Source organism: Haliotis asinina, chromosome 14, assembly GCF_037392515.1.
Source record: "Haliotis asinina isolate JCU_RB_2024 chromosome 14, JCU_Hal_asi_v2, whole genome shotgun sequence".
NCBI classification, from domain to species: domain Eukaryota; kingdom Metazoa; phylum Mollusca; class Gastropoda; order Lepetellida; family Haliotidae; genus Haliotis; species Haliotis asinina.
In genome coordinates, this window is record NC_090293.1 from 10,690,332 (window position 1) to 10,708,464 (window position 18,133).

At 37.2% G+C, this 18,133-nt stretch overlaps 1 protein-coding gene across 1 annotated transcript; it reads right to left on the reverse strand.

Moving 5' to 3' along the window:
• Positions 1-8,267: 8,267 nt before the first annotated feature.
• On the reverse strand, positions 8,268-17,211 carry LOC137261575 (uncharacterized). The gene is made up of 5 exons (XM_067799349.1): positions 17,068-17,211; positions 14,849-15,154; positions 12,179-12,310; positions 10,699-10,815; positions 8,268-9,886 (listed from the first exon to the last, which is right to left on the reverse strand). Exons 1-5 carry the CDS (start codon positions 17,111-17,113, stop codon positions 8,808-8,810), a joined length of 1,680 nt encoding a protein of 559 aa, XP_067655450.1. The 5' UTR covers positions 17,114-17,211; the 3' UTR covers positions 8,268-8,807.
• Positions 17,212-18,133: the final 922 nt, after the last annotated feature.

Consider the following 18,133-nt stretch of genomic DNA (forward strand, 5'->3'; position numbering starts at 1 on the left):
CAAAGATTGGGCCAACTGAGGCCTACTGGTCAGAGCAGCTCTTGTGATAGATGATTATCAATACATGAGTACCATATTGTTGTACCTACCAATAAAATTTTGCTTCGAACCCCATGATCCACACAACCCTTCCCTGCTCTCCCCCACCTACCTCCCATGCATTTGAAAGTACTTATTCAGATCAGAGGTCAAAACAAGGCCTGGATGTCATTTGAGCCACCTAGTGAACAGAAACAAAGGGCAGATAACTATAGTATAACAATAATAACAGTAATGTGAATCATAATTGGGGTAAAAGAATGATCTAGAACTACATAATGGCTATGTACAGGATGTATAAAAACAGACACCTTTCATTGGCAAAACTAGCTGCAAAACACAGGTAATAGTGATGAAGCCTTTCTCTAGAAGATTACAGTCAAGTCAGACATGATGGAAACCACTAATCTGTATCAGCCTTCTGTATAAACTGTTTACCTCGTGCTTCAGTGACTGCTGCATTAACACAGCTTAAAACTGTATCTGAGTGCTCTTTACTTGAAACGTACACAGCAGTTAAATCAGATCTTTTACTCTAAAAACTGGTACATTCTGGTAACAGATCTCACATGCAGGGGGATGGACCAGGAGAATGTTCTAATCAGATAATCTTTCATCAGACTCTGTGATATGATCCCACATGTTGAACAAAACAAGAACACATCGTCTTTACACGGAGAGTACCTGTTTCAAAAAGCAAACTAAGCACTATAGTATATGAATTCTTTCACTTGCACTTGGGACAACATTCAGTATTCAGAGAGACTTGGGATTTCATTTGAGACACTCTACATTTCTGGAAAAAAATCCTTATTTATTTCGTAATAAAGTCCTGTGTCTGTCCATCCACTGGAATATATGAAATGGCTGGTCCATAAGTCTATACAATGATTTCTGACAAATATACTGCTGAGACTAAGATGCAGTGCCATCTGTCTATTCTGGACTGACAAAAAAGTCTGAATTAAGACAGCAGGCTGAGTTACACAAAAATTTTGTGTATCAGTGCCTGAATGCTTCAGTTATTCCCTGATCAACGGGTTACAGCACTGAAGTTGTGTTGGAAGATATTTTACTGTATCACTGCTGAATAATTAAACATGAATTTAGATCACTGTTTTTAAAGTTAGACAATATGTATGTCAATTACCCAAACCAATCAATGGGTTGTTTATTCAAGATTTGTTGTTCAAGAAGACTACCTGCTCAGTCCGGATTACAAAGCAATGCTTTTTACGTGTAATTACCTTATCGGGCCGACATTTTAGTCTGACATCTGAAATAATGAGAGTCCAAGATACACAGCTTTTTCATTATGACAACAAAGAAGGATTACATTGTGACCTAAGTTCAGACTGGTTTATACAGCAATCTGAGAAAGACATAGGTCGAGTTGGACAAAGTGCACTGTACCATTACTAGCCAATTGAATGTATATGTACATCCAAAACATGATTGGTTTAAGTTAGGGAGCAGTCATTTAATATAGAGGTGGGTGGGTCAGATGGAATTAGGACCACTAAAACCTATGACACTGACTAGGAGTATAACAAATAATACATATATTTGGCTAGGGTCAACAAAAAAGTGACATTTAGAAATCAAATTTCATTATCATTTCAGGGACGGTCATGAATAAATCCAGTAAAATCATATCGGGAGGGTCACCCAAACACATTACAAGTAATAGGGAAGGGTCAATATTTTCAGAATATTAGAGCATCCCTCACCTCTGACCCACCTCCGTGTAATCAATGACCATATTTTCCAATCTATCTGCTCATCACATGCAACACAAACACAGCTCTGGTAAGTATTACTTCTATTTACACATAGCCACATAATTATATGCAAAATAATCATACAGATAAAGAACTAAAAGTGCTAATTACATATCAAACAAGGCGCTTAGCAACTCTGATGTTTTCAATAATTTCCCCCAAGCAGCCAGCCATCAGACCTCTCTATCAGACCTTACCTGAATTGAACAATATAAAGCAAAACATTTAAAGCTACTGAGTAAAATAAATGATGTAAATCTCACATAAAAACAAAAATATATTATATGTTGTACAAGGAAGCACTAAGCGAAAATCTCTTAAGCTTGGGATGGTTTGGATAAATTCTTCAACTGATGAAAAAATACCTGAACTGCCACAACCAATACCGACATTGTGCAAGACAAAATGTTTTTCATAACCCCCATTTTTTCATAAGATAATCTCTCTCACAAATGAATTGTTATGAATGGCCAGCTGTATATCAATGACGATCATTTCATTGCTAATGTTTTAAGGTATATATAACAATTTCATTTTTCAAGTTTATAGTTTGTGTGGTTTTCATAACATTATTCCTTCCTATTTCATCACAATAACAACACTCAATGAGAATTTATTTTCAATTAAGGAAACATAAGACAGTATGAGGTTGACAGCCACTTCAGCTGATAATATTTTTTCAGATAATTCTAAAACAATACCAAGCTTTGAGATGACCATCATACATATATCATGAAATAATCACCACAATAAGTTTAAATAAAAATGCAACTGAACCATATAATGCATATGGATACTGTCATAATGACATATTTCCTTGAACTGAGGTGCATATTGACTGTTGAAATAGAAAAATAAAGTTAAAGTTACCAAAGAGGTATTTTGATTGCGTCTCTCTTTGGTGTTGTAAGCACACAGTAAATCACATGAGGAACCGTTACTAAGCAAACTTCCACTGACTAAAGGATCATATTGGATAAGGATCATTCATGACAGCAGGAAATGTTAAATGTTTCAGAAAACATAGTTGTACAATTATCAGACTTGTTGCTTACATATAAAGCACACGTTTTGGACTTTGTCATAATAAAGACTCTAAGGATTGCTAAAATAAATCGAAAAGGGCACATTACAATTTCATGCTACTTTGAGCAGGTCCCTAGAATTTGTTTCCCATACATTCAACTGGTTAAGAACAACAAAAATGTCCTAGCTCTTTTAACCACCATAGACTTAGCTTCATACTTTGTAACATTATCACTCCACAGAAGAATGCCATACTGACATTTAGTCCCAGAAATATTTCATTTCCTTTTTTTTTCAAGATAAGTATCTTCAAAATAGACAAAAGAATCAAAAGCCAGAGCAATGTTAAATTTCGAAAAGGATGCAACTTCGACTGGCCACATTATGCTAAACTTGAGGCAGATTCCCTTTTTGATATATATGAAGACACATTAAAAGAATGCTAGACACAAATCTAAACTAATCCTATAAACAACGTACTGACTAATAAATGTCAAAAACATTGCTAGATGTATTACTGAAATTATGTTTCTGTAACATGATGAATACCCATCAGTAGTCAAAACAAGTACAAGAAAAATCTTTGGTAGTTTGGGATAACATAATATATTCTTCATTAACACAAGAAACAATGCATTTGCTGTAACAAGCAAACTTGGCTCTTTGTAAATTGACAAAGGGAGTGCAGTTATCAAAATCCAGTGTACAAACTTCAGGTTGTGTTGAAACTGAACGCTTTTTCAAAGCCATTACCAAGGCAACAATAGAGTCTGCCAATGATGCTATTTTCTCAAAACAGTCTGTAATATGGGTACGGTATAGACTGCAATGTCATTTGTCAGTCTTCATTTCATGTACAGGAGCAGGGCACTTAACACAGCCAGTACGGTACCTATCTTTGCAAGTGTACTACAAACAAAAAGTTTGGGAACACCCTAAACTGTGATAACCATACATAAACTTGAATGTTGTCAGGTCAATTTTACTCTATTGACATACATGCAACTTTCTTTATGGGCACTTCAAACAACATGCAGTGAAGAAACCGATAAGTTGAGTGTGAGTGACATGAAACATCATCAAAAACAGCAAAAAACAGGGGAGCTGAAACGGCCCAGCACCATATTTGATTCAAACATCCAAACAACAGTCCAGAGCTTGTGGAAGACAGAATTTCCACACAGAGTGTTCCCATACTTATTATTTGAAGTATTTCTTTGGTAATAGCGCTTGGGCTGTTTCATCACTATAACGATCAGAACAACTCATCACCGGTGTACACAGTACTGTCATTCTCAGACATGCATGTTACATCCACCTAACAACTCGATCACGGTGTTGTCATACGGATGAATGTTAATTTAGTGAGGTAAGGACAGGGGACCCTACACACGAGAAAAAAAAAACAACCAAAGAAAAAACAAAACAAAAAACAATTCCGTATCTGTCTATGAACCAAACTGAAGTCAAACAAACAGCTGTGACAAATGCCGCATGATGTAACTATGTAAGTGTTCATTATATAACAATGAACCGATTTCCCACAGCCTGGAAATAATGGAGTGTGGGCCAGATATCCCAGTGATTGACATCATGAGCATCGATTAATGCAATCAGGACATGACGACAATCAGCATGTGCACCTTATAAATTAGTTGCCCTTGCATGAGAAATAATGTCATTTGTTTGATACAGCTAACTGTTATGAGCACTTGCATGCCTCCCTCTAACCTAGCCATAGGAAATGATATAGTCTGGTTCATAATTATTGAGAATTTTTCTTCTTACTTTGAGCTATCCTAACACCTCAACTGATTCACTGATACTTAAAACTAAGTAATGGTATAAGGGAGGTAACTCATCTTGGCCTACTGAGTATAGTACAATTAGAGTTACCTCCCCTGAATTTGTAGCAGACGTCATTTTCCTCAGCACTGTCAACAATGTCTGCTGAAGATAAAAGAAGGTTGATTTTTGAGTTGTGTAATCAAGGAATTGATTATGTAAATACATTGGCAGAGAGAACAGGAACTCCTCTTTCTACTGTGTATAGAATTAGGAAGAATTTTAAAGAGGGAAAGGATTTTGGGCACCAGAAAGGAGCAGGGAGACCCAGAAAATTGGACTTTTCAGATCGCGTCCGGCTGAGAATTTTAGCGTCTAAAAAGCAAAGGGCAAGCATCTCCAACATCAGGTATGAAATGCTAGAAAGGGGATCAACAGTTGTATCAAAATCTACAGTTAGAAGAAATTTGATTGATCTTGGATGGGAGAAAAAGACTGGAATTCCTTCTCCTCTCATGAAACAAGAACATAAAGACAGGCGTGTTGAGTGGTGTTTGGCACATGAAAACTTTGACTGGGAAAATGTGATTTTTACTGATGAAAGCTCAATATGGGTATATCCCAATAATGTGAAAATATGGACAAAGTCTGCGTCAGCACCGTTGTATCGACGACCTAAATACAGCCCAAAGTTTCATGTATGGGGAGGGATATCCTTATTAGGAACGACCCCGGTGTTTGTGTTTGAGGGAAATCTGACAAGTCAACGCTACACTAACATATTACATAATTTTCTCCTTCCAAGTGCACATGTGTTTTATGGAAATGACTGGATTTTGCAGCAAGATAATTATCCTAAACACACCGCAAAACATGCCAAGCATTGGTTTCAGGAGAAAAATGTGACTGCATTACCATTTCCTGCATATAGTCCTGACTTAAATCCCATTGAGAACATTTGGGGGATGATGAAGGAATGTGTGAATCAAAAGGGGTTGACAAAAATTGAAGACATGAAGAGAGAAGTGGTCCGATACTGGGACAGCATAACTCACGAGACACTAACCTCTCTGATAGGAAGTATGCCTACCCGTCTTAGACTGTGCCGTGAAGCTCAAGGAGACTTGATAAAATATTAAATTGTTACCTACACAACATGAAAAGGTCAGTTCACTTTCACAATACATTCAATTTTATCTGATTTGTTCTCGTTTAATAATATGAAATGCTTTAGCTATTCTCAATAATTTTGAACCATACTGTATATTAATACAATTACAGGTTTGTTTCCCATTCTCACATGTTTTCTATTCTCGTGGTAAACATGTTTTCTGCTGAGATCGCCTAGATCACCGATGCACAATACTTAGGGGTTGTTTACATCACTGACCAATAACTAGGAAGGGGTCCAAATCTGGGAAAGAGAAAAATTTTGCAATGTAACAAATATTGGTGAGTTTTTGCCAAATCAAAACTTCTTTAAAACCTTTCGAACAGGATTCCTCTGCCTTACACATCATAACATTACTCCTCATTATGTCGCGAGAATGGATTCCTCGTTAAGTCAGTGGCGGACAACCTTGATTTTCATGGAACTCAAGAGTGGTAATACAGCTGATGGATCAAATAGCTGATAAATGCAGATGTTAAAGGAGGAGTCCCTTCATTTAAAAAACAACAATCATTTATACAAGAAGAACTATTTGTATTATTTTTTCAGCAGATATCCATAGTACCACAAGAACAGGAAACGCCAGTATACATGAAGTATTAGGCCTAGTGAAAAGACAACGTTCTGGGCACTACTTTAATAGTGCTCTAGTAGTCCTTCATTACCATACAGCAAATAACATCATTATGCAAAACTATAAAATACAAGTTTTCTGACATATTTCAGTCGCATATTTTCATCAAAACGATGGACAGCTCTCTTATCTTTCACCATCTGTCACCAACTATCGTCCTTATTAGTGTCAAGGTCAATATCTTCTGAAAGACAGAAGTTTTCGAGTGTTTCAGTAACATTTACTACTGTTGAAATGAAACCCAGATAAGTTCTTGTTTTAAGTAGTTCTGAAGTTCATATGCCAATATGAGAGAGTGAGTGTAGTTTTACGCCGTACTCCACAATATTCCAGCTATATGGCAGCAGTCTGTAAATAATAAAGTCTAGACTATATACCAATATGAAATCCTTCCAGTGCGTCATGAGTTGATATTTGACTTGTCCTGGTGTAACATGAATGACTTTTCACATGATGTGGTTTCCTGTTCAAACTATAATATGATTCCATATAAACATTTGATTCAGTGGGAAAGTTTGGTTAGATAAGTAGAAAAAAACAGCAGTAAAAATGCAGCCTCTTTGGAATTAAAGACAACAAAATAGTACTTCAGACTATTGAAGATTGGAAAAACTGAAATGGTTAATATAGTCAGTATTTCACAAGTAAATGCTTGTTCATTGTGACTGGACTGTTAGACCTTTTAAAGTAAGGAAGGTCAAGGTAACTATCTCAGCTGCCAAAGACACCCATGAGCTGCACAGAACACTACAACTATAATGGTGATCCACGAATGTGTGTGAGTGAGTTTAGTTTTATGCCACCTTTAGCACTACTCCAGCAATATAATGACAGGGGTACACCTGAAATGGGCTTCACATAATGTACCAATGTGGGGAATTAAACCCAGGTCTTCAGCATGACAAGTGAGCACATTAAACATATGGCCATTTCACAGAACCCTGCATGATTGTGACAATGTTGCTTAAGCTATATTAAAAACATTCTTTCAATATTCTTCATAACAATCCAATAAAATATATAAACAATATTGAAAATGCCATTTCATGACTAATTAATTTTGATTAGTTTCATACCAAAATGACATACCAAATGGAAGATGTTTGCTTCAAAAGGCCAGATTAATTCAATTCATCAAAAACATTATCATTAGTGTTAGTTATAACATGTCAAAACAGGTCTTTTACAAGCAGCAATTTTGTGTGCTTCAGAAATGTTTGCCACTGTTAAAATTAAACAGAAATAGAGCTGTCACTCTTATTTGAACTTATTCTAATGTTCATATGCTAATATGAAACCTTTTCATGCCCTGTGTTGCTATCTGGCTTAACCCCGAAGTTACAGGTGAATCGATATAACATGAAGTCAAATTGATCTGGTCTCACATAATATCTGGCAAATTAAAATGAATCAAATTACAGTTGTTCCCTTAGGATACATTTCATATCATATCATGGAGGTAGTTCTACATGTTTATCATAAAAAAAAATACACTAAATTATGTTTCGTTATGACACGGTAAATATACAATATTGAGTTGCATGACAAGAACATTTAAATAGCAACATTTTCATCTTGTCTTTTGTAGACACAAACAATAAGAGTGATGAAAATTTTCTATAAGTCAATATTAACCCTTAAAGAAAGGTGAATAATACATTATTTGAAGGCAGTGAATTGCATGACCCACAATGACCTATTAACTCACGACTTGTTTGAGTGGCAGTTAAGAAGTTGGGACGTACAATCCAGAACATAGTTTTATGGATAACAACTTCTTTATTTCCCGAGAGCAACGTTTCAATACAACTTCTTGTATCGTTGACAACTATTTTTTGTACCACTGCAACATTTAGATACAGGTAACAGAACATGAATCGAAATGTTGCACTCAAGAAATAACTTTTTATCTTTAAAAATTTGTTCTGTGTTGAAACTTTCAGAAGAAATGGGCGTCCTTTAAATTATTTTGCATAGGATATTTCAAGAATGAAACTGTTAACCAAAACTAATTGCTTATAATGATCATCTTTAAGTACAGAATCCATCTTGCCTTCATATCTACATAAATGTCTAGAACCTGGAGTACAAGGCCACTACTAATGTGTTCACAGATTAGAAATCCTTCCAGCAGTAAATGAAACTAACGTAATGGGATCTACTGTCGACCTAATGCAAAATAAACTACTTTTCAAGATGACTTAGATAAATCTTAAACAAAGCTAACTAAATAATGCTTTGTCGGTTTGGCCATTTGATGTCAAATATTAGATGTATCATTACAGCTATCACCATGGTAACAGTTTTGTGACAGTAATGGGACAGTACATATGTATATAATTAATACCCTGTGAATCTACTCTATGTTTGTTCATGTTTCTTTTGGTCTGAAAATAATTTGTCCATCACGCACTTCAAGCTCCCCTGTTCCTCGCATCACACTATCTGCGTTGAGAGGCGACTGGACTCCAAGTTCACTACGAGTCACATCAGTTAGCACTATCTGACCTTCCTTGACCTCCAGGTGACACTGTCGAGGTCGTGTGTCATCCTGAGATGTGTTGAGCTGGTTACTTGAGCCTGCGGGTTCCAGATCTTCGGCACTTAACACAATTTTCCCACCCTGAACAGCCAGTCTAGCTGGCCTGGGCAGGGACGTGGACCCGGTGTTGGACGACAATGACTGACGCGAGCGCGACACTGTATCAGAGGTTGATGGGTTACAGTCTCTACTGCTGTCGTGAACCGACTCTCTATTGCTACTGGGGTTAGAATGGGAAGGGGTGGGGGTTGCAGCAGCGAGCCCATGACTAGCTGCCACACCCCAGGCACTACCAGGATACACAGGAGGATTAACGTCACTTCTACTGTTCCGTGATGCTTCTGTGGTTTCAGAAGTCAATGCCTCTACTAAATCTGAAATATCTTCCTGTATACTGGACATATCAGAGGTCTGGTGGGCTGTTTCACGCACATCACCTCCACTGGGGTTGGTGCGATCCTCAAGGGTGGCACTTGTCCCCGGCTTCTGCCTTGGGGTGCGGTCTATTGTACTGTAAGGGGGAGGCGGAGAGCTGTCTCGTTCCAAGGCAACCACTTCATGGTATGGGGGCGGGGAATCCACAAATGAAGCGAAGTCTCCGGTTGGCACATATTGGACGCCATTATTAACATTGACAATAATATTGCCATAATGAGAATTGGAGCCTATAGCTAGGAACGGATCTTGTTCCTGGTTTCGACACTGGCTGGAGCTGCCTTGGTGCTGACGATGACGCTCAATTGCACGAGCAATTCGTCGGGCTCGTAGTCTTTTCATTTTTACACGAAATACTACAATCACAATCAAAGATATAAAGATGACAACAGCTACTGTGCAGCCAATCACTGTGTAGACAGTAGTTTTCAGCCAATCAAAATGGTCATCTTCTGGAAAGGCTGGTGTTTGATCTGCAACAACAGAAACAGGTCCTTTCAAAAATGACATTCCATGTGACACAGCAGTGGGCCTGCTGGAAATTCATTAGATGTATTTATCTGTGGCAGCAAATGATAGAAGGGTCAGTAAAATGGCATGTGGAATTTTGGAGTTATCTACCCATGATTATCAGAGACTTTCCAGGATGAATCAGTACGTACTGCACTTACTGCACTTACACATTATTCTAACAAGAGTGTGATTTTCAGTCTGTTCATAGTTTGTAGATTTGTAATATGTTTACCCACTAAATACAATATATTTATCACTCATAATGCAAACCCTACTTTTAACTGATTAAGAGATCAATTTTTGGAAAAGTGCAATCAACAAGTTCCTATTTTTGCATTAGAAGAAGTCTTAGTTGGACAAATTGTGGGACAAAACAAACGTCTAATGTAAACATATATTTTTAACATAGTCAATGATGTCTTGACTGGGGATGTTGCTGGGCGCAATTCTTAAATTTATGAAATGTGAGGCAGTTCTCATTTAATGTTAAATACTTAATTCTTTTCAAACAAAATTTACAATTTGTCACCAGTTTCATAGCTGTTTCATCAGTCCATATTCATATGGGAGTATCTAAGTGCTGTACAATGACATGAAATGTGACATTACTATCTGAGCAGTTTCTGTGCAGTTGCATTTTCTGTTCAGAAGAAAACAGACATTATGTCCACACAATTGGATAGGGGATAGAGTTATCCCCCTTTTTATTCAGCCAAAGGATCTGTGTGGCAATACATCAGTGAAATGTTGCTGTTGCCATGGCAATCATTACCCTCCTGACATCGCATGTCCTCGTCTGAGTTGTCCCCACAGTCATCTTGCTTATTGCACTGCAAGTCTTTGTTGATGCATCGGTAATTGTCACACACAAACTTGTCGGCACACTTGTCTGTAACAAACCACAACACAGTTCAAGGCTTCTTTCATTTATACTCTACACAAGTTTTGGCAGTCATGTCTAATATTTGTGTTTGTTTTGTTTAAAATGAGTGAGCAAGTTCAGTTTTATGCAACTTTTAGCTAGATTTCACCAAGATCATGGTGAGAAACACCAGAAATCAGCTTCACACATCATACCCATATGGGCAATCAAACCCAGGTCTTGGCATGATCAGCATGTGCTTTTACAACTGGGCTACCTTTCTGTTTAACTTTAAGGCTGCACTCAGCAATATTCCAGCTTTGATTTGATGGCCGTTAGTCTTTTCAGAATAACCAGAGATTGATATTGCAAGCGACAATCAACAATGAAGCTCTGAATCAACACACAATCAAGTGGGTGAGTTTATTTTTATGCCACTTTTAGCAATGTCCTAGCAACATCACAGCAGGGGACACCAAAATGGGCTTCTCACATTGGTAGGCATGTGGGGAATCGAACCCTGGCTTTCAGTGTGACAAACGAACACAAGGCTACCCACCACGTCCCAGTGTCAAATCAGTGACTCAGACCATTAACCTATCTATCAGTAGGGTCCATGTTCCTAACATTCTCATGAATATCTAAAGTCTATGTTCCCCAAAGCAACCACAGCAATGTAAGTATTGTACGTCTATGTTCAAAGTATGGGAGGTGTGGTCACTAAAGCACAAAGATAACTCCATAGAACATGCTAGCTACTCTTGAAACATTCGTAGCCCTACAAACCTCTTAAGGCTACGATGAAAGTTAAGAATCCTTAGGGCTACAAACATTTCGAGAAGAATGCCCAGCACAGGATGGAATCTTTCTAAACAGATAATAGGACACTAATATTTATACCAAAACATGACTCTGAGAAAAGAATCAGAAATCCATTAGTTAGCTCTGTTAGTTTGTGATTGTTTGCAGACACACAAGCTGGTCTAAGGGAGATAACTGCATAACCCTTAACACCAAAACAAGTGCACCTCACTATCTAGTGCCAAAGGGTTGTAGATTAACTCCACATTTGAAATCTTTACACAGTTGTTACTTTAAACATTTCAGTACACTAACCATCAAATGCATTTTGGCATTATTTCAGTGTATTTAACTCTTAGTCTGAGGTTAGTATTGTATGATCAGAAAACATCTAAATACACTAAAGCTTCAGACTAATGGCCCAAGTCACTAACTGTTTAAATACAAGCCATCCAAGGTTAAAGATACTCATCAGGTCACACAGAATGGGATGTCTCTGGAATTCCAATAGAATTCCCATATGAATTTGTGAACCCAATGTGGAGCTACAGGTACATGTGTACCAAAAAAGAGCAAGATTGTTGTTTACCTTTCTCACAGTTAGTTTCATCTGAGCCATCATGGCAGTCATCGAAACCATCGCAGCGGTACCTCTGGAAGATGCAGTGACCTTGAGGAACACACTTGAACATCGGAACTGAACACTTCACTCCTTGCCTATCTGAAAGACAAAACACATGTCCCTTTACCTTCTGTCAACCCTTACTGAAATGGCAAAACACAAACTGAAGCAAGTCTATGTTCAGAATTGTCATCTCACTGACTGAATGCCTCAGGCCCACATTAAAAGACAAACTGCAGCATACAGTAGAATACTTTTATGACGAAAACGGATATAACGAACTGACGGCTATAGCGAACTGTCTTAAAAGTCCCGAATCAACCTCTGTTTATTAAATTATTATCATATAAAAAAGTTGTGAATAACGAATTCTCCGTGAGTTGCAAGTAACACTAATTAACGGTGTGAAAAACGAACTGAGCGAACTCAATCAGTGTCACTACCAGTTAGAGATGCTCACTTTGAAATCCTCGGCAGTCGCAGGATGGGTGTGAATAGTCAGTTAAGCAAACTAAATCAGTGACTTTATCACAGCTGACAATGACATTGTCATTACTGAATTCCCCTCTGATGACGACATCGTAAAGGCCGTTTCTGATCAGAGTGACAGAATATCTCGAGTTGAGTCTGAATGCGTTGATGACAACACAAACAGTTGATGAAACAGATCAGGCCCCACCTTCATTCACAGAAGCCAATATGGCACTACAAACTTTGAAGAACTTTCTTGTGTCACAGAAGACAACTGACATGTCTTCTTTCAATTCGCCTGCTGACTTGAATGAGGCTGTGGGACATATGCAGTTGGTCAAGCGTGCATAGAGTAAGATTACTGACTTTGTAGTGAAAAGAACATAATATGAATGAATGAACGCATGAATAAACTGAGTAGGAATGCATTGTACTTCATAGTGTGTTTTATTGTTCTTTCAATGGATTTTTGTGAATGGTGAACTGCGGATATAACAAACTAATTTCAGTGGTCCCTTGTAGTTCATAATAAAAGTATTTTACTGCATCTTGTTTGTTTTGGATGTTGTTTATCACCACCAAGAATACTATGGGGGCAAAGTGTGAAATTTTCGCTGCCTTGTAAAGAGTCATCAGGACCTCCAAATGATGAGTTTTTCGTGGTCCTGGTGGCCAGAGAATTTCCCCCTCAAATCTATAAATGATATTTTGCACCAGTGAAGTACAGACATGACCATTAGATATTGTCCACGCACTGGTCCCGTGGTCTTGTGGGAAATTTTGAAAGGTTTCCTTGTCTGACTAGACAACCCAGTGATCAACAGCAAGAGCAACATGATATTATGACAAACAACACAGTTGTTTGTAATAGATGAGGGTTTAACATCTACTGCTTGACAAGCATTAGATGAGCCAATGCAGTGAGCGCGCTTGTGACAAGCAGGTGGGGCAAGTAATCTGGACTACTACACTTGGTTGCTACAGGTAGACTAGCGATTAAGCATGTGCAATACATGCTGACTGTGGCATAAAATCAATACTGTTACTGTTTAACATGTGTCTGGTGGAACAATTGAGTTCAGCAAGACACCATCACGACATGATTCGCATGAGGAAATTGAACTTTTCAATATTTGGACGACAACCTGTTTTCCTCTTGTTTCAAATGAAATGTTCTGGAATTTTGGTAATTTTTTGATGAAGTCAAAACTACTCATATCATTTGTATTTCCTTTATATTGACAGTTTTGAGAATGTTTACTGGTCATATAATTGCTTTTGCATGATCTTTAAACCATATAAATACATAAAATAGATTGGTACTAGCATCTGTTGTAAAAATAAACAAATCAAATGGTGGACAGCACTGCAAAAGCTTTTCCCACAGCTCAAAACTTTATACCAAAGTCTTCAATTTGGAAACAATATTAACTGATCACTTATACAATCACATCTGAGCCCTGACAGAAGCCAGTGGCATTGTTTCAAAAGAAAGGAAATAGTAATTTCATCAATATAATCCATGTGTTACACATTCACCATATATTGCAATACATACTGCAATACCCCAACACATATCACAATGTATCGCAATAAGAAAGGTTTGGCAATGCCCAGCTATACCTACATCACCCAAAGAAAAAACAAAACCTTAAACTTTCTTTCTTGGTTTAAAGTGAGTGAGTGAGTTTAGTTTTACGCCGCACTCAGCAATATTCCAGCTATAGGGCGGCGGTCTGTAAATAATCTAGTCTGGACTAGACAATCCAGTGATCAACAACATGATCATCGATCTGCACAATTGGGAACAGATGACATGTGCCAACCAGCAAGCCTGACCACCCGATCCCGTTAGTCGCCTCTTACGACAAGCATAGTTGCCTTTTGTGGCAAGCATGGGTTGCTGAAGGCCTATTCTACCCCGGGACCTTCACGGGTCTTCTTGGTTTAAACATATTTATATATTGTCAAAGCAGTCAGACAAATTGGTAAATAACTTTCCATCTTTAAAATATTTTTGTTGGTGTCATTAGTTAAAATTAACATTAATGAAATATTCATTTTTCAAACCTCAAGATAAAATGTAAAGATGGTAACTTTGAGCAAATGTGTGACAAAGTTTGATTTTTTGTTACATGAACACTAATGTTCAGTCTCTCTACTAACCTTTAGGGGAAATAAATATGGTCAGCTTTTCCTTGACCTCATAGCTGTCTTGTGCTATGAGAATGCAGCTGTATCGCCCAGCGTCGGAGGACGTGGATTTGATGGTGAGTTCCACGATGCAGCCATTGTTGATGATCTTCTGCTGCAGGAAACGCTTCTCGTGGGCCTCCCAGTAAAACCGCTTGTACAAGGAGGAACAGTTGTGAGGGGCGTTACGTATCCTGCATGGCAGCTTTTTCTCCCTACCCTCTGGAACACGGATGGAGTGTCCAACATCGAGGGCAGGGTATTGTTTGGACAGCCCCCCTGCAAATAATAACATGATGATGACAAAGAGCTGTTGACCCAAAGAAGGAATAAGAATTAACTATAAAATGTCTTGCAAAACATATATAGAGCCTGATATCAAAAATATCTTTGAGTTATGTTGATCACTTCTAAATACACTTCAAAGAACTCATCATATTAGAGGTCAGAATTGGATGATATAAACCACTGGCTCCTGTGTTTAGTGTATAAATTCAAATTGTAGCTATGGACTTGTTACCTTATCAATTTCCAAATGCAACTGCATTTCCAGTTTTAAAAACACCCAAGGAAAGTCAAAGAGTCCAAGTAACAACACTAACGATATTTAATATTCAAACTTTAAATTTTAGAGGATTCAAACACTCCGAAAGAGGAGGTGACCTCCTACTAGGTTTTGTTAGATTCAATAGTGGTGTGTCACAAAAAGTAATGAGGCCAAGTGTACTTAGACTTGGTCGGTGCAAACTTATCCTTGTTGGTCAGTAATTTGTTCATTTGTCTAGAATTCTCTGTCATATGATATGAAAATATAGGTTGCTCTTGAAGTTCTTCTGGGTGGCTAATATCACAGGCAGTGGCAGTTTTAGGCACCATTACAAATATGCTGGATCATTAGAAATATGAAGTCTATTATTTGTATGTTATTATGAACTATGAAACAAATAACATATTCATCATGTTAAGCATTTACATTGAAAAATGGGTACATTGTGCATAATTTTTTACACTGATGATGACTCTAACAGCACCACAATGAAAGTAATATGTGGGGAGACATAAATATTTTTACAACGTAAACCATGATGCATGTTCTTAAACTGAAAGGCAGATATGTTGAATATTCACAACATTTAATTTATGTGTATCATATTCCACTGCAATGTCAATGTGATTTGGTTTACACCATTAAGTCATTGTAACAAATGCTGCTAGTGGCAACTCGACCAGCCACTGATGGCAATAATTGTGAGCACAACCATCCTCCAGGGATTATTTAAGTCTGCTACTAGCTGGGTTATGATATAATTTGCAGTTGAATTACTGTAATGATCGTGATACACAATACAATAACAATTACTAAATTGCAGCAATATTAGAATATAGTATTAATAATAATATTTAAATGTCTGGAAGAGTATGAGTCCCACTCCCAGGGACCCTCAATTACAGGACTTGAGGTAAATCCCTGATCCTCTTTAGTAACAGTTTCTACATTTCAGCTATATGTAACCTTTTGTTTACAAAGTTTAGGGTAAATACATTTTTTTGTTGAAAAGTGATCAAGTATAGATGTCACTGATGAGATTTAGAGGATTTATCATATTTAATAATACCAGCTTATTCTGGGCATTATTGCACCATTCTGAAAATGGTAACATAGTCTCGTGTGGCATAGTAAAACAGTCGCGCTGAACAATCATAACCTATTTTATTTGGTAAAATGCACATGTACAGCCAATGCTCTTCCTTTCTCAGCTTTAGGGGTAAAGGGACAGGTCAGAACGTTCTCGTGACATTAATACAATTCCATTGCAGTAGCTGTAAACCTGTTCTTTTCATAAATAAATTTAAATTTTAAAGTTTCAAAAAATGTAATTTTAGTTGAAACCATCTCGTTTCCAATGCAATCATGCCAAATGTGAGCTGCAAATAGTGTAATGTTGAAATTATCTTGGGAAATGGTAAATTAACGGCATGACAATAAGTTACCTGTGACATGCTTACGATCAACTATTACTTCCGTACTTGCTATACACAATTGCAAAACAGCAACAAGTGGGGAATGAGCATTCTGTAAAAACTTGTTAATTACGTTTGCAAAACACTCGGAGTTTTATTACCCAAATCAAGGCCCACAAAGAAAAACCTTTGAAAATGCAAACAAAATAAAGCACGAATAATTTACATACATTGGACGTCTGCTGTTGCAAGAATTAGGAAGATGATGACTTTCATCCTCCAACCATTTTCTATCACGCTAAATAATTCCGAAATTCATCAATATTTCTGCTTGGAAAGATCGACGCCATCTTTATCACAAAGGTAGCTAACTCTGTAACTCTGTCCCTTTGCGTCCCGCTAATACAATTCAACGTTCCACTCTCTGCATACCACAGTGAACCAAACTACTCCAGTACAAAGTTCCTCAATGTGAGAGGATACCTTTTGGTAGTTTCACAATTTGTAAGAAAAGATGCCAATATACTACATCAGAAAGCAGGTAATAGCGATTTGGATGGACCTATCCGATACATAATTTAGTTCTAGATTCCCATATTCTCCTGTTTGTGCAGATGTATTTTGCATCATTATTAATGGAGAAACAGCCACATTTTCAAATGTAATGAAATAACTGAAAATAATGCGACATTTAAGTTGACGTCATGGCATGTTTTGTGCATTTTGTGACGTCGGAAAGAAACGACACTGGTTAAGTATATACACTGATTAGTATACATGTACATCTAACCTAATTTGCACTCAATGTGTAAAAGATCTCGGCTTCTGTGTCAGAATTCAACACTTTTTAGACAAAACATAAAATGAATGGTTTTACCACTGAAATAGTGTCCTGAATATATCAACAATTCCACGGTTTTACTACGTACCGTATTGTGAACAACACGCCCACCTGTCTGGCATCAATTTAACGTCAATGAAAATTTCACTACACCTGAATATTCATTGAATATTCATTTAAGACATAGACTTTTCTTCTTATGATTATGTAATTATTTCACTTCATAAGTATGCAATGTAAGGTAGAAAGATGTCGCTTTTTCACTTCAGAACTATTAGAATATGGACGTAAAGTTTGTCCAAATTAACGCATGACCTGGTTTATATATGTTTAACAATTTTCGTATAAATATTGTTTGATTTCGATATTCTGCCATCACATATGTTTAAATCGAATTTGAATTGACTTTGTTATCTAAAAGAATCATAAAACGTTTTTGACAAACTCCCACCTGG